Below are 23,792 nucleotides of genomic sequence, written 5' to 3' on the forward strand. Positions count from 1 at the left end.
CCCTCTTGGAAAACAGTGTAATTGATATCATCAAAACTTGGTATTTAGGCTTAAAATTGTATGCTAATTCAAAACTTCGGGTTCTGTGATCATATGGGGAACATGAGGGACTTGTGTGACTTGCCTGCAAGCACAAGTGAAAAGTTGTTATATTTGTCATTATGCATCACCTAATACAATTATTTTTAAATAACAATCCATATAAAATGCAGGCACTGCCTATAGTAAGCTGATTCATGGTGTAGAAAAACCCACGGAACAAGTGATGCTTCTTTGGTCTACATTGCTATGTTTTTATTTGGCAATGGTCTTTTCTTTATTTAGATCTCTACTTATGAGAAAATCACACTTAAACCTCCCACTTAAATCAACCAAATCAAGAACAATAACTCTTGAAAGGTGCTAATTTCATGTACCATCTACATAAATTTTATTTCAAAAGTGCAACAACCAAACAAAAAACTAAGACTGTGGAACTGATTCTGAATAAGAAATATAAGTAAATTCTATTGGTTTTTTACATGCATCAAATCCTACCTGATTTTTGTAAAGACTGCTATTTAAGAAAGACTGATTGACAAGGTAAATGCATGCAACAGAATGTGATGTAGAAAATTTTTGGTTGTGACAGAGTATTTTTCTATATCCCCACTTAATTATACTTTTAAAGATTTTGTGATATTTAAATGACTAGAAATACTTGAGCTTGCTCACAAAAAGAAAACCCACATCACTTTTGTAAGACTGTTCATGTAAGTAAGGCCAAAATAAAATATACCCTAGATTCTCACACCCCTCCTTACCCAATTTTTCACCCTACACCGAAAAATTTTATTTTGATTTTTTCCCCCGATTTAGGTCGATTTCTTTCAAATTGACAGCAGATTTCACTTAAATTCACAAAAAATCAAAAATGAAACTTGACCACCTGCCCCTAATTTCGAAAAAATTTTGGATGAGAATCTAGGAATTTTTTTATGATGACCTAAAGCTCTCATTAGTGATCCCTCAAAACATTATCCTGCTTGAAGCAGAGTAAATAGACAAAATCATATGCAATATAACAAGAATGGATATAGTAAATATGTAAAAGAGACAAAAACCCCACTAGGATGAAAAGTGGCAGCCCAGCACCACCTATTGGTCTTCAATGAATGACAAGGAAACCCCAGTAACACAGAACAAGCTGCAGCTGGCCCCAAAACATCATTAAACAAAGGTAAAAATACTAAAATGTATTTTATTCTACAACCACCATCACATAGACACATTTACCAAACACAATAACAAATAATTCCTACAAGGAATGACATAAATAAATAAAAATGAACATATCCATACAAATACATGTACATTGTATTTTTGGCATTGAAAACAACAGACAAAATACTGTATGTTAAAAAATTATAAGTGTGCCTTTATCCCTGCAAATTTCAACAAAGGAACCAACCATTTGATTTTTTAGGGGAGATCTAGGATCAAATTTGACATAAAAAGGCAAGATGAAGATGTATGGTTAAAAAAATTCAGGGAGAACAATTGAGTAAAATTAATAGGCAGGAAGCAAGTTGTAGAAAATGTATGTCTAAGTTTACATTGTTCTTGGCAGGTAACTTTGTACCAAGTTGATATAAGTTAACAAAAAAAAAAAAACAAGAAAAATCATTCCAGGACAGACTAGAGAAAAAAGTAAAAAGTCAGGTCAAAATTGATACTGCAAAAAAAAAATCAGGACACAAAATTGCATCCTACCCCACCTTAAAATCAAATGTTTGCTCCCGAATAAGAGAGCAGGAAAAACTACATGTTTATCATTAAAGAAAATCATACATTTGTCCATCAATGATGGAAAAAGCTTCACTTAAAGATTATGTATTGTAAAATTAACAACTAGTTTTGGTGTAAATCATGATAAAAATATCACATTAGTTTCTAAATCCAAAAAATTTCAAGAAAATAATCCCACTTTAAACATATGCAAAAATATATTTGTAATTACCATTATTCAATATTTAAAATGCCATTAAAAACATTCAACCCAGATGAACTGCCAATGATTTTCCATCTGTTTTGGGGAAGGGGTCTAAGGCCCATGCAATTACAGCAAAAGGGTGTGAAAATTGTGAAATAATCTACATACAAAAGGGCAAGAATTATTTTTGCAGTATTTTAAAAATAAGTTCTAATTAAAATCCTTGGTGCCGACCATAAGAGTTTCCATTGTGTTGAAGTCTACGAGGTGACCCCCTGGAAGACCAATTGCATACAGTAGTTCTGTACATCTTACAAATATCTATTTTAATCATGTACAAATTTTGAGACAATGTACATTTTATATATCATGCACAATTTGGAATTTTACTCCTGAAATTGTGAAATTTGGAGCATTTTTCTCTTTGGGAATAGGGTCCAAAATACTGGGTTGGAAAATCATTGGACATCTCATGTTGAATACTGACCATACATACATGTATACGATTTCTAAGCAAATTGACCTTGGTACCCTTTTATAAATGGCAGTCCAGAGCCAACACGTTTTTTGTAGTCTACATAATCTTCCCCAAAAAAGTTCAAAAGATAAACTTCTTCTTCCTGAATTCTTTCATTAAAAAACTTCCATGAGACAAGTGCATAAGCTATCAAACATACTGGATTACACAACACAAGCTGAAAATGTCAAGGAAATTAATTTATTCATTTTGCCAGTAAATATGGTTTAGTGTTTGATATAAGTAAGTAAGTCTAACCCACCTCTAGAAAATGTGTCATTATACATGTATTTGTCAACATTGAACATCACTATTTTTTTTTAAAGTTACAGTTAGATGCAATGTGGTTACATGAAAAAGATTTACTGATTATGATTTAATGCCCTATGGTACGTACTTGATGCATTTTAGGCCAAGAATAATTGAAAAATGAAAGAGACCCTGATTTATACTACATTTGTAGTTGGACACACTGAGCTGGATCTTTAACATGTTTATTGTGCTAGCTCACAGCAGCAAGAATTTACAAGAAGGCATGCCACCCAACTCCATCACATTATTTATCTTTATCATATTTATTGTGCTAGCTCACAGAAGCAACAATCCATAGGTAGGCATGCAACCCACTTGGACACATTATTGATCTTTACCATATTTATTGTGCTAGCTCACAGAAACAACAATCTACAGGTAGGCATGTAACCCCACTTGGACACATTATTCAAACTAAGAGCCAACCAGTCGTTACTCTATCCCCTTAAATACTGCATGCTTTGCGAAGCAGCAGGGACTACCAAATCTTAACATATTCTGTGTAACTTGGGCCTGGCATTAAACCCATGACCTTCCACACACAAGGCAAGCACATATTGCTCAGACCACCATAACAGTTATTACATGTACACATATATAAAGTTAATGCCTTAATACTACTATTTGTACACATTTGTTTAAGCTAGGGTAAGGGACATAACTCATTAAGTCAGTGATATGTTTGTATCATATTCAATTTCACCAAAGCCTATCAAGCTTTCATTTGACACAGAATAAATTCAGTCTAAGTCACTTTGATGCTTACATGACAGTGATGTAAAATCCTGAATACAAAGAGTTGTGTTCCTTACCCTAGGTCTACCTCCTTAAAGCCAATAGCCTGAACAATTGATTTCAAAAACATATTTCATGTAACATGGAAAAGCCTGAATAAAAATGTTCATGTACATGTACTTAACTTTGGCATAAGGCTAGTAACCTCACAGATTAAACTGTTTTTAAAGACATTTTACATGCTTTTATTGATATTTTTGTTTAAGTAAACTAGGTGCACAAAATGTACTTATCAGTTGCTTTGGATTTTGAATTAGCTTAAAGAAACAGTGAGTACACTTTCGAGGTAGGTACAGGTTATTGTTTTTCGTTCCGATTTGTTTGAATTCTATATCGATCGCAAGATTTTTAAATTTGACAGATTTGATAGTTTGTTTTATTGTTATATTTTACCACCACTGGCCCAGATTAGGGAAGGGTTGAGCACTCACAAACATGTTTAATCCTGTCACATTCTTTATATGTATGAGCCTGTCCCGTGCCAGGAACATGCAGTCCAGTGGTTGTAATTTTTTCGTATCAGAGATGATTTTATGAGGTAAAAATATTAGCAAAATTGGACAGACCCATCGAAATTTTTTTAAGCACATCTGACATTCGGTCAGACACAAGGTGATGACTTGTCTGACCGAAAAAACTCTGAACAATTTATCGACACGCTAACATTTTTGATGGAGGATGAGAATCTCCAAGTACATTTTATTATCAAGCTGATTTTAAAACTACTGGGTATGGGCTCTTGAATTTGTTAATTTGTCACCATTATTCATTTTGGCTAGAGTGTATCTGATGAGTCTTCATAAATGAGACAACGGAAGGGACGATATATCAAAGGATGAAATGACGTGTAGCGAATGAACCGGAAGTTACATATTATTGTTTACAATCAAATTGATTGACTATCTCGCTAGACTGTAGACTAATTCACGTAATTATTAAAACGTTCTAGTTTTATTATTCACAAAAACCACTTCAGTTTTGAGAAAATCTTCTTTAACGTAAGAAAAAAACATCGGACACCCGGGCCGACAAGCAACGTGTATTTACCGGACCCGGGACAATTTTAACGGACAGGTCCGACGGTCCGGCAGGTTTTGATGGGTCTGTTGGAAGTAAATAAACAGTAAAAAAAGAATCGTAACGATTAAATTCGAATTTGCAATAGCATAATTCCACTAAAAAGCATAAAAAAATCATGTCTATTGTATTCAATGTTATTTGTTTCACATTTTTTGAATAGTTGCACATCATTTATTTTGGGGGCTTCTGATTTTTGCTTTACAGTATGGGTTTTGCCCATCATTGAAGACAATATGGGAACCTGTAGAAATTTAATTGCTTGTTGCTTGGCATTTGATGGATGACTATCGCATCAGCAATTATACCACATCTCGTATTTTTATATTGTTTATACTAACCTGAGTACCAATACTCCAATAAAACCAGCCTACATAAGAGGGATGTCTGCACCACGAGTACACTCCATGAGTTACTAACTCGTGCCCTGCTTTTTTGACATACTGCACATAATGATTAAAGTTTGTTCTTGCAGTAAACATACTTCCTTTTCTAACAACTTCACCAAAAATGACTAATAAGAGACCTACTGTACTGATTAAATGGAATTGCTTCATACCTGTGTGAAAACAGAAAAATAAAATATAAACTACATGAAGAAATACTGTGAGTAAGCTTACCAATACGCATGAAAGAAAATATACTTTAAACCATTAAGTTCACTTATTTCCCTTTGGAGTCCATGAACAAAAACATAGTTCTGCATTCACATCTAATTGTTCATTTAATGACTGACATTCCTACAAATTTTCAAAGAGTCCTTAAAACACAGTGTTCTAGAATTTTTCAAAAATTGAGGTTTCCTCAGGAAAAATCCATTTAAAATCAACTTTCCCACAGTCAATGACTGCTTTCCTAACAAAACAAATCCTTACAGCATATGAAGTTTTGAACTTGCCAAAGGAAAGTGTGACTAAGTACTTAACTTTCCCTGACCCAAATTTCACTTGCTCCAGGTAACGGGAAATAGGAATCCTAGACCACTGTAACAGTATTTAATGTGAAATAGTTGTAGTTCGGAAGCACAAAGAGTCTGATTTCAGTGTGACAGGAAGTCACATCTTCTACAACTTCCCATACAAAGTTTGGTATTTTCGTATCTTCATCATTAAACAGTGTTTATGATATGGTTGTCAGTAATAATTTGAATTTAGATACTTTTTCGTTTTTTACATGCTACATTAGAGTAGGTCTTCCTGACTTTAGCCAGAAAGTCCGAAGTAAAAGCACTTAGCAATACCGGCCTCATTAATTACTAGTAGCAACAACAAAAATATCAAGAAATGTCTAGAAGTGACAAGAACCACCAAAATGTCTAGAAAAAGCCAGAAGAGGGGGAAAATAGTGATAAGATTTCAAATTAATTTATATACTTAATTTCGTCCTCTTACAGATTATACCTGCCTCATATTAAAAATGCTTCAGGTGGTCAAGGAGGGGATGTGCTTACGCCCCCCCCCCCCCAAAAAAAAGAAAAAAGAAAAAAAAAAACTTAGTTTGGGTGTATAATTACATGAAGTTGTACAAATGCAATATCTTTTAAGCAGAATGGCAGAATGGAGCTGGAAAAACACTAAGCATGGTATGTACTGTATATATCAAAATATAGCGTCTCATATCCGAACTTTCAATAGATGTTTATATTACATGTACATGTACACATGCAAATCTGTGTGAAATTGACTGCAGTATTTTAAGTTGAGCACTTCTTAACAAGTAATCCAAAATATTGGCCTACATTGTGTTGTAAAGGCCAGAAGAAATATGTCTGTTCCCCGCTACCCTACCTACATATATCCCAAACATCTGATGGTGTTTTAGCTCAAGCAGCATAGAAGTCTAGATTATTTTCCTTTTACCTCAAAGTAAAATGTTTTTGAAAAATAAAACAATTTTCATACATGTGCCAACTGCCTTGTTTTTCTTGTAGGTAACAGGAAACAATTTTTTTTTCATTTGGCCCAAGCAGATCAATCAATTTTTGTAACTTGACATGCATGACAATTTATAACTATCAACACTTACCAGGAAATATTAGAATTTCTATAAAATATTCTATCCAGCTGGCAACTGCTGCCATTGTATATTCACGGCTGTGATCCAGTAAAAAGGAAGCTAAAGTCAAGGAACTTGGATTTGTAACTGCTGTTGTGAAGTACTCAGAAAAATGGAAAAATGATAATGCCATAAAATAGTATCCAAAATAAGAAACTGATCCAACAGCAGATACATGGAAACCCAGCCCAAAAGCCAAACCAAGGCATCCACCTCTGATAGCAACCTGAAAATACAAACTGTACCAATAAATATAAGCATACCCGTAGTTCAAAAATGAAATAAATTGAAAAGTATACAAGTAACTTATATTTAAAATCAGGTTAATATGAAAATAAAATATATAACAAATAACATACATTGTCAGCTCTCAGGAGAAATAAATAACAAATATTTTTTTCAACAATAATCTTAGAGTGAAAAATACACTTTCAAATTTTCAAGATTTTTAGGAATTTAAATACAACAATGTACAAGTGTCTTGACTGTTATACATTTGTAAGCCATTCTGGCCAGTGGACATTTTGGACTGGGACAAAACAGCCAGGAAATTTTGAAAAGATGGACATTTTGGCCAAAGTATATTTACTTCCAATGTAATTGGAAAGAATCTACATGTACTAGATTATGAAAAAGTTGTAGAGTGGTTACTTGCATTTATGTAAAAAATTGTTTTTATATGTTTTAATTGAAAAGTTGTATCTGACAGGTTGAAATTGTTAGTGTATTTGTTAGCTATATCAAATGGAGAAGAGTATTTATCTTATGTTTTAATTATTTGACTACTTATAGTTATTTTTGTTTCTTTATAATGATATGCTGTTTTTGTCATACATGTATCTTTATTTTTTTTTTTAAATTTTTGTGATTTCTTTTCTTTGCTTTTTCTGGCAGTTTTACTTGTTTTATTTGAAGAAATTAATATTTTATCTATTTTTTTTTATCAATCATTAAACTGCATAAGAAACAGTTCTTAAACAAATTGTGCAGTTTTTCAGAATGATTTATGATATAAATTTGCTTTGTTCAATAATCTTCATTTTTCAAATTCTCTATTATCTTATCTGCAAAGAATAGCTAGCCTAATGGACATTAAATTCAGTGTGGGGAAACCATTTTTTCTCCAACTTGCCATACTGGCTAGTGCAATATGGATCTTGCTAGCCAAATATAAATTCAACTAGCCACATATTTTGGGTTTTTTTTCTGTACTATTATCTGTTTTCTCTTGGATTTGACTGTCTTCTGCCTTTCTTTTTCCTTCTTCAACTATCTTTTCATTTGTTTCTAAATTTATCAAAAACTTTTCCATATGAATGTTGAATGTTGAATTTTTTCAAGTACTTCAAGTACTCCATTTCTGAACTCATATTTTAAAAATAAAATTATATTTCAACAAATTAATCATTATGAAACAAGAAAATGTTTATCATTTACTTCTTGTTCATTTTTATTTTAACAATAAATAACTAATTTGCAAGGTAATATTTCATAAACTACCTAGATTATTTTATTTGACTACTAATATGAGATTGGGACCGTCGTGTATGTTTTGGTACATCCCGTTTACCGGAAATTAAAATGGCAAATCGTAAACAATGCTTTACAAGTCAATAAAATTGTGCAAAATTCACTTGACTAAACTTCTTAATATGTAGGGAACATATTTTTAATGTATGATGTTAAGGGATGTTTAACTAAATAAGATGTTGGCTGGTTAGCTTTCCTTGGAACTTGCCAATCAAATGACGGTCGCCAAATTGACGAGTGTAAGCTAATGAGAACTCGCCAAATTACACATCTACTTGTATTTGGTGAGCTGGCGAGTGGTGGTTTCCCACATTGTAAATTTATATATTTTCAGCTTAAATGTCCTAATCAGAAACGTCCACTGGATCAAGGACTTATATATATTTAACTCATTGTATGGCTTGAATCTTTTTAAGACAGAAGTCAACAACCCATTTAAATCAATGTACAAAATGTATCTGCAGTTTTCTTTTAAAAATAATGAACTTTTTTCATCCCTCGGAAGTTTTCAAATACTTTTCAATCATTTTTTCAGTACATTACTTGAAATGTTATTTGGCTTTAAGAATCATTTGATATTATACATGTCTAGTGTACGGATATGACGGCAAGGAGTTAACTATACTGTATACATTTTTTTTCACTCACACCCTCTCCCCTGTGGAGATGGAGAATGGTCAGTTGGTGGAAAAATTAAAATTTGTGTTGACAGGGGTGTTAATGCAGGATGTCACCCAACTTAAGCCTTATAAGCTGTGATAAGTGAGGACATACATGTATCTGTTGATAGGGTAGTCCAAATAATTATGCCATCCTTGGAATAGGGAGGTCGGTAGTGCGTTTATCTATATTCTTGCGAGAGCAAAATTCTCAATTTTGAGTCAACTTTAACACGTTAGAAAATGGTTAAAAATCCATTGCATGACAATAAAAAATATATGTAATTGAAGATGAGACATTTCTCTTTCTAAATATACAACTTTCATTGTTATTGGAGTTATTGGTCATTTGGTACAAACGTTTGAAGTGACGATACTTTGAGAAAAATGGCCGCCTGAAAAACTATGTGTCAAAGATCATACCTATTTCAAAATTCATTCCGCAAGCTATTACTGGACCGATTTTCTTCATTTATGGCTTAAATTTTTGGAAATATCTTCAATTTTGATAATCCGGTTGTCAGGCTAATTTTTTGGTTACAAAACATATTTTTTACGTAATTTTAAGGAAAAACATGTTGAAAAAAAATAGTTTTTGCGTACCCGGAATGCACTGACAGTCGGATTCCGAAAATTTAATCCTTTCTGCGTCCATCCGTAACCCTGGTTTCAGAAGAAAAACAATAATAGCTTGCGGAATCGATTGGATATTAGGGTGGTCAGGGCGTGGTTTTCACAAAAATTAAAGCGGGACCGGTTATCGTTCTTGCTAACCGGATGTTACTGATCCGCCATAGCTTCTGTTAAGATTTTCGAACACTCGTGGATAAATGCCTTTTACCGACTGTTTTCTGGACGGATTTTTGACTGGTGGTGCAGACAACGATGGACCTAGGCCATGGAGGCCAATCACTTACGGTAAGTACCTAAATCATGTCTAATATAAGCCTAATCGCCCTGTTTCCGTAAGGTCAAATTCTAGAATGACCTTTTATCATCTGCAAGCTTAAAAACTATATTCACCTTCTTGGAAGGTCTGATTTTCGTTTGATTCTGCATGAGCTGATTCAAAAAAGATTACTCTCATTTAGCATTAGTTGGAATATGTTTCCATAACATTTTTATTAAACGATGAATATGTAATGAGGTAAATTCTCCCAACGTTTGATTGCAATCCATTCAAAATCTTTCGGACTTTATCGACTTTCCTATATTATCGGAAGTCTCTGTATTTTACCTAGCTTTTTTTCTATTGGTTGGGAGAATTTGCACATATTGCATTTAATTTCCTTGATAATTCAATTTTAATTTATATGTAGTGCCCAATTTATATGAAACTCACATGTTTAAACATAAACCTTCTTTATATTTATTTTAACTGTTTTATTTATTCAAAATTATCATATGTAGAAAAAAAAATCAACCTTAAATTGCTTCTTCAAATGATACACAACTTTTTTTTCTGGTTTTCATTTTATCAGTTAATATATATTAATTATGACTTTTATTAGAACAATTATCTGGTAGCCCTGCTTGTACTTTACTTGATAAATAGAACTTATTTGATGAGATGTATATATGTGGCAATTGCATATTTTACATACGACCTGCATCTTCTTAAGTTTACTTTATATATTCATACTGTACAATTTTTAACAGCTAACTTACATATTCATTTTTTAGAGGATTGTAGATGCTCTACTTATTTAATATTCATATACATGTACAATTGCTTGGAAAAGGTTTAAAATCCTAGTAATATACATTATTTATCATTAAATTTTAACTAATTATGGTTTAATATTTTTTTGGCCTTTTTAGGATCACATTGATTGACTCATAATACCAATCTTTTGTTGTATGTATATGAAACATACTTGTACTATGTTTTTTCTTCTAATTATTGATTTATTTCAGAAGAAAGTATTAGTAAACAGGCTGCCTAAATATTTATTTTATTTTGTCATATAAAAAGTAAACACTGATGTAAATTTTATTATGATTTAGTTTTATTTTCTGTTTGTTTTTCATCATTTTAGTTTCATTTTGTTGAGTTCTGGAGATGTTTCGAATTCATGGTAAGTTAGTTTTTATACTTTGATTTAGTTTAGTAGCTTTATTTATTTTAATAATAAAACTTTTGAGTCTTTTAATTATGGTAACAAATAAGCATTTACATTTGAATCATATATTACTTACAAGAACTGTCGATTAGTTTTGTGTTTAGACTCTGCTTTAAAACTGCCTCACAGTACATATTCATTGAATTCCACTACTTGTTTATTTCAGATGGCCTGAGCAGCATAGTGGGCTATGCTATGAGACGAATATGGACCGAGTCTGAGGTAGGACCATGTGGGGTACAGTAAGTAGGGTAGTTCCAGACACACCTGAACCCGATAACCTGATTGGTAAGAGTTCAACACTTGATAGAAGAACCAGACGGATCACGCAGCGAAATTATTCATATTAAGTTATTTAACATAACATTAATATAATCTTATAAAACAATCTTCTTGTTTTGAAATGAAGATAATTATTCTGGAAAAGGAAGTTTGGTGTTTTTAACTCCTCGCCACATCTTTTGTCAACCGCTTTGTGAGCAACCAACATCAAATAAAGTTTTACATTTTTTCAGATTGTTAGCAAACCAGATTATGATTTAATAGAAAGTAAACTAACTGTAAGTAAATTGATAAGGTAAATGATGTTAATAGGTGTAATGTCCTTATGTACATAATCTCTTTTGTAGATTTGGCAGACATAGTAGATCCTGGTGAAGAAACCCTTCTGGCCTGAAATGGAAACTTCGAAAAGTTCATTAAACTTAATCAAATGATGATATTTTGTTTATTATCATTTAATGTACATAATAGTACACATGAGGAAACAGCTAGGGCTTCAAAGTTCCATAGTGAAAGTATGCGCATTGGTTCAAGTCAATGTATTCATAAAAATTTTCTCAATTTCTTGGGAAAACAGCATTTGTTTTTGAAATTTTATTCAATTTTAACATAATAATGAGATTATTATTATATTAAAAGACCCTATTTAAACAAGAAAACATTACAAGACTAATTAGGAATCTTAGAATTGACCAGACCTTGATATAATATTATTTTGCCACTTTTTGTGGCAAAAATGTATGTTTATTTTGATTATCGTCTGGCTTCATTTAAGGTATAGGCCTAACAAATTTTCATCCACATTAAACATTTTATAGCAAAATAAGATGAAAGTATCTTCATGTGATAGCTTAGATTCTAAGCTTTAAAATGGTACCACATAAGTATATGGTAGGTTGATATTTTGATAAATATAAGCATAAATATGCGTTTTTTTTTTTAAATCTGAAATTTTCAAAAATGTTCGATTTACCCCCATTTTTCAACATTTGCTTGTTGGTTTTTAAATATAATTCAATTATTTCTTGATAAAAATGTGTTTTTACATATTTAATCACAATAACAATAACTGTCATGTGCTAAAAACTGCTTTTAAATTCAAAATGTCTTTTTTTGTCTGACCTTTCGCCATTTTTTCCACTGAAAATAGCTCTAAAATTTACCCTAAAATTTAAATTTTCGACCTCAAAAAATTTTTTTGAGCTGAAAAACATGATTTTTCAAGTCAAGCAACTTTATTGCCACACAAAACAAGTGACAGAAAAAATTAAATATTTTTTTTGAATTCTTAGTAAGCAAAAATGTATTTTTTTGTTGAAAAAACGCATTTAAAAAAAAGGGGGTCTGCCGCAGTGTTTCTGATTCCAATGAAAAACAAATCAGAGGTTTTGACATAATATTTGTTTATTTATTTCTGTTTAATGGATTACTCTTGAAAGAACAGCAAAGTATCAGATTTCTACTACCTTCCAATTTCCAAATATGAATATCCAAAAATGGCACTTTAATTCACGATGCTGTTGACACATAGCAAAAAAAAAACTAAGTCCAAAGTGTTTTTTTGCCAATTTTAAAAAAGTGTAATTTTCTTTGTATCTAAGATACAAGTTTCCTGAATGGCTTAAATCAAAGTATGAAATGGCTTTATTTAAATGATTAAGACACAATTTATGAATTTCTTTACCTGTTTGACTTATGTGGGCCACAGAAGTGCCCAAAATGTGACATTTTTGCCCTCGCAAGAAAAATGACCAAAATTTTGAACTTTAAATTGTAATAACTTTTGAACCCCTAGACCGATTTTAAAAATTTTTGCACCAGTAAGTTACATTTCTTGGGCTCTTTCAAACTAATATAAACTTGTACATTTTCTATATACTTCATATTTTGACTGACCTCCCTACTTGGAAGCATTTTTTTTTTACAATGCTTGGTCACCTCTGTTAGCGAAGCATAAATGTCAGATAAAAAATGTGCCAAGTATATGTCATTATTAAAGATTTACTTTCTTGGCTAAAATGCCACACACTGATATGTGCCCGTTCTACCATTGCTAGTATTTTGGTACCTGAAAATCTTTCTCGTTTTTGTATTTTATGAAGATAACGGCGAACAGAACACATACGACAAAGCACGAAATCATCAACCAGAAGAAGAAAGATGTGTAGGAGGTTCCAAAAACGAGATAACTAAAGCATCTCAGAGGTACAGGGCTAGAACCGAGTAAAAATGTTGCTAAGCTAATTGTGGCATTTCTATTCAGCGCCATTTTGCGCTTTCTAATAAAAGAAAGACTGCAGGGTAGAAATAAATTCCGGAAATATAGGGTGTCATGAGAATGTCGTACATTACTATATAAAATAGAAATATTACAAAAACAGTAATTCACTGGGGTGGGGGCTTCATTGGGAATATACCATTTCTTCTAGATCCAATTAATCTGATCAGACTAACAAAGTTTGAAGCTGCAAAACGACATTTGATGTTGATCCTACTCCAGCAGTGCTAGATGTTGTATGACAAGCTTGGTGTTTGGGTATGGACGTACGGAATTCCGACCTCTTACGTACGTTGTAGGAGTATACATCTATTAATTGTTCCGTTAAACAGTTTTTTACCGACAAATGTGTGTGTTTTTTTGCTGTCTTTATTGTGAGCCTTCGACGGGTCTTCAAAACTGTGTTTCGTTTTCTCTATTTTTGGGAAACAAAATTGTTTCATGAAAGACAACAGAACTTTGGTATCTTTCGGATTTTTTAGGCTTATTAAGCCAAAGATTTGATTTTTGTCTTTTTCTGTACATAAGAAGAAAAAGTAAGACTCTTTTAAATATACTAAGAAAAAGCAACAATTTAGATAGGATCTAAAAACTCCGTTGCCCCGAAAAGTCAAGAAGTCGTTCTTTGCCGGAAAACGTATATAGTCGTTGAACACTGTCCACAATGACAACGATCATGGTACAACATGGATACCATTCACCCTACAGTTCACTTCAGTTCAGGTAATTTCCTCCGTTTTCGGAGCACTCCAATTGGATTAAAAGATTTGCCTTGCACACATAACACCTTTGGCATGATAAAAACACGTCGTTTGGCAAACAAATATTTGAGTTCATCAGTTTTTACAAGCTGTTCACATCTTCATTGTGTTGAAAAGTCTGTTTCGTGTTACGAGATATAAGCATTTATATTGGCACATTAGCATAAAAGTCATTTAATTGTTGTGCAGTGCTAGAGGTTGTCTGGCAAGCTACTTTCTTACTTGGTGCCATTGGGTTATGGAGGAGCGGAATTTCAAGCTCTTAACACGTTAGGAGTACATTCACCAGTGCGACCATGAAACCATATCTAAGATCGATGTATATGTAGGATGTTTTTTATGCTAATTATGAATAGTTTCAAGTATTGTTTCAAATTGATATTATTATTTATGCCTTTTTTCATAGCAATTTGCTGATACATTTTTTTGCGTTTACCGACTAATAAAAATAACGAAAGATTCGAGAATTTTAAGCTTTTGTGTCCATTTTCAAGGATTACAAGAGCAATCCTACAACTTCGACCCAAAAGAGACTTTTGAAGGCCTTACCTAAAGGACAATTTTTTTATCAATTGTGGCTAGCTTTCAAGGTATGGAGTGAAAACGGCAAACTAAGGAACAATTAATCAACTAACATAAAAGGACAATAACCCCAAAATGACATAAAACTCACATGAAAAAAAAATTATTTCAGCTAGTTATCTCATCATCCTAAACACTTTTCCACTCTGTCAGAATTAATTTTGCTAAATCTAACGGTTTAATCGGAGAAATATGCATGCGAACAAAACCTTAGAACTGTCTTACCCCCGTATGTTATATTTTTAGTAACGGCGGCCATTATTTTCGACGGATAAAAAATCCCCACTTCAGTTCTATGCAAAATACCATAATGAAAATTCATAGCAAGTTTGGTTCTAATTGATTAAGTAGTGTCAGTGGAGAAGAGTTTTTTTTTAAGAAATTGTTAAAGACGGCGAAGCATGACGACGAGGGACACCAAGTGATACATTTTTGTAGCAATAGCTCATCATACTTGTACATGTGTATCGTTATCATTGAATATACCTATGAAATTTAAATTTCACAAAGTTTTAATGACAAAATCAAACAGTTAATTTTTACTCGTAGGAATCGTATTATGTACAGAGCTCGTGTGTGCTAAGGAAGAACTATCATATGTCAGTGCTATTGTCTGAAAATAAAATAGAAAAGTTCATCGATACATCAAATATATATTCTACAAGGGCAACTATTTACTATTTAGCTGTACCGCTGTATAATGTTTTTTTTTTTGTTTTTGTTTTTGTTTTTGTTTTTTTTTTTTTTGGGGGGGGGGCAGCTGCAACCTGCCCATTGATGCGAGGGTTTCCATGTCGTTCATTGAAGACCCATAATTAGTGGCCGTGAGCTGACATTTTTCATACAGGTGGCGTTAATGTCTCTTTAACATATTTACCATATATTGTAGTATATGTTAATAAATATGTGGTTTCATATTGGCCCTGGTATAGGTTTGAGGTCTGTCATATTGGTCCAGGCGGTCGTATTTATCCCGAGGCATCGCGGAGGGCCAATACGACTGTCGAGGCCAATATGATCGACCGAAACCTATAACAGGGCCAATATGAAATTACATATTTATTGACAATTTTATTAACCAACTCAACTAGATGATTTGTAGAACAGTTGTTTTCGTGTTTTACCAAGAACATGTAGGTTTATTTGCATTAACCAGTCTTAAAAATCCCTTTTGTATAAAATGAAAGATTTTTTGTGTTTCTGCACTTTTAGTCCTGGTGATCAAAGTTCATGAAATCAATTCTAACTCAAAATGGCGATGTCAAACGACCGGAAGTAATGATGCCGTATTGGTCCTGGTTTAATCCATATTGGCCCCGTATAGATGCTGGTTTGAATTCATATCAATTGGTCAGGTTTTGACATAGTTTAACATTTTTTTGGGTAGTTGGTTAATAACAATTTATATAAACCCAGAATATTTAAATGAAGGCTTCACAATGTAGATAGAATTGTTTAATCGACACTGAAGGCATGTGGTTATTTCGATGGATCTGCCAAAAGCTTAATATCCAAATGGAAAATGCACATGTATAAGTTGAAAATACTTACCTTTAAGTTTCCAACTCCGGTGTATATTAGGCACCAAAGCTGTAAACACCAATTTAGCATTTTAAAAACTTATTTAACTTAATTTCGTTTGTGTAATTCCTAGATGAAAAAGTGAGAAAGTTAAGCCGCCGTTGATTATGTGTAAAAACATATCTATAAAAACAGCTATTGTCTATTGTGTGTTGTTACGTTAACTTAGTCGAAGAAATTTCCAAGAACAAATAATAAAACATAATTCAGAGACTTACGTATAGCACCATTATTTTTAGTTGTAGCTACAAAAGATAAATATATACAGAAATGAAAAAAATAAGAAAGAACGACATCATGTCCAATCAAAAAAGGGGTGAATATTGTGAACCGCAACAGGGTAGAACTTGAATAGTAAACTCTCAGAAATGACACCAAAAGCTAGGTTAAACACACCTTTAAATAGACTATACTCGGCGTCACATAAATAACATACTGTTAAAATTTGAATAAAAATATTTTCTACGACTTTATTGACACCAACCGTCGTTTAAATTGTCTTAAATGACTTGCTCATTCGTTTAGCCAAACAGCTTCTCAAAAACAAGTCGCTTATTAGCTTAAATCATGCGTAACAAATCCTTACGGGAAAATCCCATACTAATATCCGCCATGTTGGTTTTTACGGGACGATTTGTTTACAAACGAAGTGCGTAAGTTCCCGTCGAACTCCGGTGACAATCGTCTGCTTGATCAACTTCTCGGTATTATACGTTGTTCGCGTAAAATAAATCCGAGATATCCGAAATGACGCCGAATTGCATTCTGGGTTCTTCGGTTTTTGGACAAACCATTTAAACGTAAACAACATCTCCTAGCAACCCGATCACTGTAAACATGGCCGACTTTTTACAATGTAAATATTGCCACCTAGAATTAAAATCTGACCGGAATTTAACGATTCAATGTTTAGGGAGAAGCCGTTTGGCTAAACGAATGAGCAAGTCATTTAAGACAATTTAAACGACGGTAGGTGTCAATAAAGTCGTAGAAAATATTTTTATTCAAATTTTAACAGTATGTTATTTATGTGACGCCGACTATAAAGGCCCCGATAACCAAAGTAATAAAATCTACGGTAGCAGAACGATGACAATTCTTCAAAATCAAATTGATAAGTAATATAACGACACAAAGACACATTAATGACCAACATATTCTGACTGTGAACAGGCGCATGCATAAAGAGAGGTTTATTTAATTTACCCATTCTAGTGAATGAAAGGTAAGAACTCAACTGAACCAACAGACAAACAAACACACCAATACACCCATTCAAGAACAAATCCAATGCTCTCCTTAGAATACTTCAATATACACAATAAAGACAATTTAAATAACGCTCGCAGTTACTGAAAGCTAGCTCAGAACATTATTGCACATGTAAGTGTCAGTCTCTGTAAGAGTAAGTCAGTGGGTGTAACATGATACGAAAAGCACACCATTTTGAAAGTTAAAGAGTAATCAAGGGAACCAAGGTTATAGCTGTAATCAAAAGAATGTACCAGACATGGAAAACAGACATACACAACAAAGATCATAGAGTAACTAAAATCATACATACAAAGTAACAAAAGCAAATGAGCAACTCGGACTCCACTAAATACTGGTAGCATGGACCAGGTGCACTGGTAGGGTAAGCGTCCTCTGCTTTTCTAGAAAATTTGACTATGTGCATCATCAGAATCAAGGAAAAATAAAGATTTTCTATATCACCTTGGTTATAATTTCATTGAAGTGCACTGAAAAATTAACATTTCAAGGGCAGATAACTCTGTCAATAACCTATTTTTTTCTAACATTCTATTGAAAAAAATATGGGAAAATCGAGCAGTACAGAGATCAAATAATGGTCTTTGCAAATAGAGAAAGCATCCTTGAGTTATATTATCAGGACGCTGGGTTTTTGACATCCATGTTTCTGATTTTTCCTATTTTGCCTGATTCTTACAAAGACTTCGACTTAAATAATGAAAATCCAATTAAAAGTACATTCTGAGTGGACTAGGTTTGGAGTAGCAGTTCATGTCAGGTACTAAATAGGCAAGATATGATGAAATGCAATACTCAAGAATGACTAATTTTTAGGTAGAGATGCAAATAGGGGTCGAGTATCTTTATTTGAGAAAACAGGATTCATAAACAATAACTTGAAAATCGCATCATTTATGAAAGATATAAAGAGGGCAGTTGATAAATTAATCTGATTTCGTTTGAGAGAACGTGCTTTATAGGGTGTACGTCCGTAAAACAAATGGCAAGCTACACAATTTTTAAATAAGAACCTGCAAGTGCTTTCATACTTTTGTATCATTGTTTTGTAACGGTGGAAACGTTTATCAAATACATGTTTGTGATATACCCCTAATACAAAAGCTTTCCTGTGAGTAATCTGTTGGATTCATTAAGATCTGACATTTTATTACAAATACAAACAAAAGAACCACTTTTTTGTAAATACCACATACGTAGGAGATTGCTTCATGAATACCAACATCTAGGAAAGGAAAACTAACAAGAAAATCAAAATCATCAAAATCGTATCCTTTACGAATAAATTTTATAAGGAGAGTGATAAGCCATAGGATGTTGTTTGAAAGAATGTGTCATATCTAAATCATGAAAATGTGTTCGAGTACTATGATTGTTAGACTTGGTCGAATTTAGTTCTTTTGGGTAGATATCTTGAACATCGTTTCGAAGTCAGCATTTACTACAACGATATCTAAACGTGCTATTGAATTCATGAACCAGATCATGGTTTATAGGATCTTTAAAGAGTTTAACCATGAACTGTGGTTCGTAACAAAAGAGAAGCAAAAACCGAATGAGAGAAGCACAATTATTCTCCATTGGAATGCCAACAACCTGTCTATATAGAGTATTACCAAAACGAATATAAATATTGTCAATTCAAAAAGTTCAATGCATTTATTATAACTGAATATGTCCCGTAAGTGTATTTATCCCCGTCTAAAATCACTAAAAAAGGATTGTATTTACAACAGGAAATAAACTGAGAGCCAGATTTATCAAAAGACCATTTAATTAAATATGACAACTTTTTCTAAATAAGTTTATGCGGCAGTGTTGTATGTAGGGAAGAAAAGTCATAACTATCCACAGAATAATACGAATATTGAAATTTATGGAGCCGATCAAATACCTCAAACAAAATTTCTGTATAGAATATTACCAAATCGAATATAAATATTATCATTTAAAAAATCAAAGCATTGATCATATATAAATATATCAGATTGATGTATTTATCCCGCCTTAAATTCTCGAAAAATACAGACAATTTAACTTTTAAAGACACATTCACATTTACTGCATTATCCTTGCAGGAGAGTTTTGATAATCATAAGTGGTATAAACTTTTCAATTAGAAAAATCCTTAGGAAGCCAAAAACACCAGATCGTTATTTTCAATTCTGTTTTAAACATTTTACACCAATACTGAATATTGATGCATAGTAAATTCAGATGAACATATATTACAATAAGATTTTTGGCTCCCCACAACAAAATGGGGCACATAAGTATTGATACAGTTGTTGATAGAACATAACTCAAATTTAGCTTTTTCATTAAATAAACAGCTGTGCAGTGAGCAAATTATATGCCTGTCCTAAATATGGAAGGAGTTACTAGGAGTTTTGTTCTCACGTTACAATGCAACATGTGAAAAAAATCTTGTACAAAATATGAAAAAGTCCCACAACTCTAAGCCTAAATATCAAATTTTCTTAAATAAGTATAGACCGTTGGACCATTATGAAATTATGACAAAAAAAACAACTGTGTTAAAATTAATTGAACGAGGAACTCTCAAATTGGAATTCAACATCTAAAGAAATACTCATAAAATATGAACAATTATGCTGTGACATGTTAACGTAGACGTACGGGCGGATATATATAGACTTAAGTACGACTTCTTTTTTCTTCTCGTTTGAAACTGAGTGTATAAAATCTTATTCCAAAACAGCAAATATCTTTAAGCTGATTAAATTTAATTCACATCTATATAGATGAGGTGTCATATGTACCAATGAACAATCTTTAAGTCAGTGCATCGTTAAATGTATCGCCATCGCATAATTGAAATTAAGCAAAGAACAGACACTATTAAACATGCTGTGACAACCCCTCCATTTAATTCATGAAATGTCGATGTTCGACTAAATTGATAAGGCTTTTGTATACTTACATTGTAGGGTTGTAATTGGATCTGGAAATGGAACAAATTATCATTAGATTAATGCCTTTTTTCCCTGACTGAGTTCTAACATCACCGGGTAATAATTATAACTACTTCTAAGGATGCCTTAAAATTCTGGACTATGACATCTATACTGGCATTAAACACCGATACAAGCGGACAATACAAATCAAACATTGTCAAGTTCATATTCACATGTAAGTAAAAGTACTCGTCCACAAGTAATTAGCAATTGAGTTATGAACGACTTGTAGGCTTTTTCAAATTGTTAACCGTTTACAATCTGCCCATTTACTATATACACGTGTATTGATTCCTCAGTATATATAACTAGGTAACCCATTCAACCAAGGATTGGGTAAATAATGTTTTTTTTTTGGCCATATCAATTAAACGACAAATATAGAATATATGACGTTGTCGTGTTTCGAGTCAACCTTTTCCACTCAGGTCAAATTTCTAAGCAGCTTTTTACCTGGGTAGCAATGTCTTCCACTGTATCCAGCTTTACACTGACAGTAAAATCCTATGTCAGCATTATAACATTTACCGTGGCCATTACAAGGGTCTGGTGAACAGTCTACAATTAAATTCTATGATTCAGATTCTTTAAGTCAAGCTCAAACGAAAAACGAAAAGGATGTATGCCATACGAAGCTAGATATTTTAGATACAAATTGCAGCAATATGTTACGAAGGCGTGTGTACACGTGCTTTTGTCTGTGGTTGACCAGTTTGCACGTCTTTTGAAAATGATACTTAGTAATTCATGTTACACATGCGATTCATATTTCCAAAAACCATTCAGGTAATGCTGATCAGGTGGCTAAACAGGAGTTACAAAATACACTATACTCGGCGTCACATAAATAACATACTGTTAAAATTTGAATAAAAATATTTTCTACGACTTTATTGACACCAACCGTCGTTTAAATTGTCTTAAATGACTTGCTCATTCGTTTAGCCAAACAGCTTCTCAAAAACAAGTCGCTTATTAGCTTAAATCGTGCGTAACAAATCCTTACGGGAAAATCCCATACTAATATCCGCCATGTTGGTTTTTACGGGACGATTTGTTTACAAACGAAGTGCGTAAGTTCCCGTCGAACTCCGGTGACAATCGTCTGCTTGATCAACTTCTCGGTATTATACGTTGTTCGCGTAAAATAAATCCGGAATATCCGAAATAACGCCGAATTGCATTCTGGGTTCTTCGGTTTTTGGACAAACCATTTAAACGTAAACAACATCTCCTAGCAACCCGATCACTGTAAACATGGCCGACTTTTTACAATGTAAATATTGCCACCTAGAATTAAAATCTGACCGGAATTTAACGATTCAATGTTTAGGGAGAAGCCGTTTGGCTAAACGAATGAGCAAGTCATTTAAGACAATTTAAACGACGGTAGGTGTCAATAAAGTCGTAGAAAATATTTTTATTCAAATTTTAACAGTATGTTATTTATGTGACGCCGACTATAAATATTAATAAGCACTGCAAATATTGAGTATCGAGAACTTATTTTTCGTCATATAGTATATACAATTTTTCTTATTTCTTATTTTCGATAAATGTACTCACGGTCTATGGCTGCATGTAAAAACAAAGTTCATTATCATAATCAATTTAAGAAGTGTTTCATACTTAAACATAACTATTTTCAAGGAGAATCAATTCTTGCGTTTTAGATCGTTTGTCGTAGTAGTAATGAAGAAAACTAAGATTCTACGGCGGAAAGCAAACGAATGCAATCAAGGGATAAAGACAACATGAAACTGAAATCCAAATTACGAACGAATGGGAAATTTCCATTGAAATTTTTGGCGCTATAATGAATTCACAAAAATCTATGAAACGAAAGTTAATTTTGATACAATCAAGGGATAAAGACAAGATGAAACTCGAATCCAAATTACGAACGAATGGAAAATTTCCATTGAAATCTTTGGCGCTATAATGAATTCACAAAAATCTATGAAACGAAAGTTAATGTTGATACAAACGATAAAAGTACCTACTCTATATGCACATGCTACTAAAGTGTAATCAAGGGAACCAAGGTTATAGCGGTAATCAAAAGAATGTAATCCAGGGACAAAGACAAGACATGGAAAACAGATACACACAACAAAGAACATAAAGTAACTAAAACCATATATACAAAGTAACAAAAACAAATGAGCAACTCCGACTCCACTGAAAACTGGGAGCATGGACCAGGTGCACCGGTAGGGTAAGCGTCCTATGTTTTTATGGAAACACCCACCGAGTTAAAATCTTCAATTCATGATGTACTAGAATCCTTTTACGTACCTTTAGCTTCAAAACATGTTGTTCCTGTATAGCCTACATAGCAGTGACAAGTGAAACCTGACGCTGTTGAGTAGCATCTGCCGTGTCCGTTGCAAGAATTGGGTAAGCAATCTATAACATTATGTTGTTTTGAAATATGATAAAATCAATATTTTAGAGGAAGTTAATTGTAAGTACTAAAATCAATCATTGATAGTATCATTGTTTTCTAAGAAAACAAACAAAAAAATAAACAAACAAACAAACAAACAAACAAACAAAAAAAAACAACTGACGAAAAGACTTATTGAAAGAAAATTTTTTTTCATAATCGAAATAAAACTCCCATTATTTTTTGTTCTAAATAATCAATACAAAATTGCCCATCTGACTTAAATCTTAAACTTCATGAAATATTAGAAAAAGCCACAGATGAGAAAGCTTTATGCCTGGAAAGCAGAAAAGAAACATTAAAAGGAAAATACAAAACCAACACACAGCATGTTGAAAAAGAAAGAAATGCGTAACAATCAATCAAAAGTTAATAGCTTGTGATCGTGATTTGCGGTACAGGTATAAAAATTAAGTGGGAGGATATGATATCGGATTATATAAGGTAGTGAAGCCTGTTTTAACCGAACTCTGACAAATCTGAAAACCTGTCTAAATCAAACCCTGGAAAAAAAATCCGAAAACCTGTCTAAAACAGACACATTGGAAAACCTTTTTACAATTATTTAA

The 23,792-nt window shown here is 32.7% G+C and overlaps 1 protein-coding gene and 1 long non-coding RNA gene across 8 annotated transcripts; one reads left to right on the forward strand and one right to left on the reverse strand.

Moving 5' to 3' along the window:
* Positions 1-1,220: 1,220 nt before the first annotated feature.
* Positions 1,221-23,199, reverse strand: LOC148601782 (protein-S-isoprenylcysteine O-methyltransferase-like). Of its 4 annotated transcripts, XM_088556715.1 has the most exons (9): positions 23,073-23,198; positions 21,228-21,332; positions 20,741-20,761; positions 16,743-16,769; positions 16,495-16,533; positions 13,391-15,556; positions 6,699-6,954; positions 5,015-5,232; positions 1,221-2,667 (listed from the first exon to the last, which is right to left on the reverse strand). In XM_088556715.1, the coding sequence occupies exons 6-9, from the start codon at positions 13,589-13,591 to the stop codon at positions 2,482-2,484; spliced, it is 861 nt and encodes a 286-aa protein (XP_088412841.1). In that variant the 5' UTR covers positions 13,592-15,556; positions 16,495-16,533; positions 16,743-16,769; positions 20,741-20,761; positions 21,228-21,332; positions 23,073-23,198; the 3' UTR covers positions 1,221-2,481. The 4 variants fall into 4 exon arrangements, with proteins under 4 accessions (XP_088412841.1, XP_088412843.1, XP_088412842.1 ...); XM_088556717.1 differs by lacking the exon at positions 13,391-15,556 and having other exon boundaries at positions 23,073-23,199; XM_088556716.1 differs by lacking the exons at positions 21,228-21,332; positions 23,073-23,198 and adding an exon at positions 21,679-22,196.
* LOC148601783 (uncharacterized) lies at positions 9,088-11,759 on the forward strand. 4 transcript variants are annotated; one of them, XR_015917361.1, is made up of 4 exons: positions 9,088-9,835; positions 10,957-10,995; positions 11,207-11,328; positions 11,670-11,759. It is a non-coding gene; the product is annotated as an uncharacterized LOC148601783 (long non-coding RNA). The 4 variants fall into 4 exon arrangements; XR_015917360.1 differs by having other exon boundaries at positions 11,207-11,262; XR_015917359.1 differs by lacking the exon at positions 10,957-10,995.
* Positions 23,200-23,792: the final 593 nt, after the last annotated feature.

The sequence above is a fragment of the Perna viridis genome, chromosome 12, assembly GCF_037379345.1.
Source record: "Perna viridis isolate PV_CMFRI_1.1 ecotype Kerala chromosome 12, ASM3737934v1, whole genome shotgun sequence".
Taxonomy (NCBI): Eukaryota; Metazoa; Mollusca; class Bivalvia; order Mytilida; family Mytilidae; genus Perna; species Perna viridis.

What these genes read in the sequence shown, in the direction of transcription:
- LOC148601782 (XM_088556715.1), bottom strand. Translation starts at nt 13,591, where the DNA reads ATGGCGCTGAATAGAAATGCCACAATTAGCTTAGCAACATTTTTACTC. An exon ending in AAAACGAGAAAGATTTTCAG is followed by an intron (nt 6,955 to 13,390) that starts GTACCAAAATAC and finishes TTGTATTTTCAG; the next exon opens with GTTGCTATCAGAGGTGGATG. An exon ending in ATTGGAGTATTGGTACTCAG is followed by an intron (nt 2,668 to 5,014) that starts GTTAGTATAAAC and finishes TGACATTTTCAG; the next exon opens with CTTGTGTTGTGTAATCCAGT.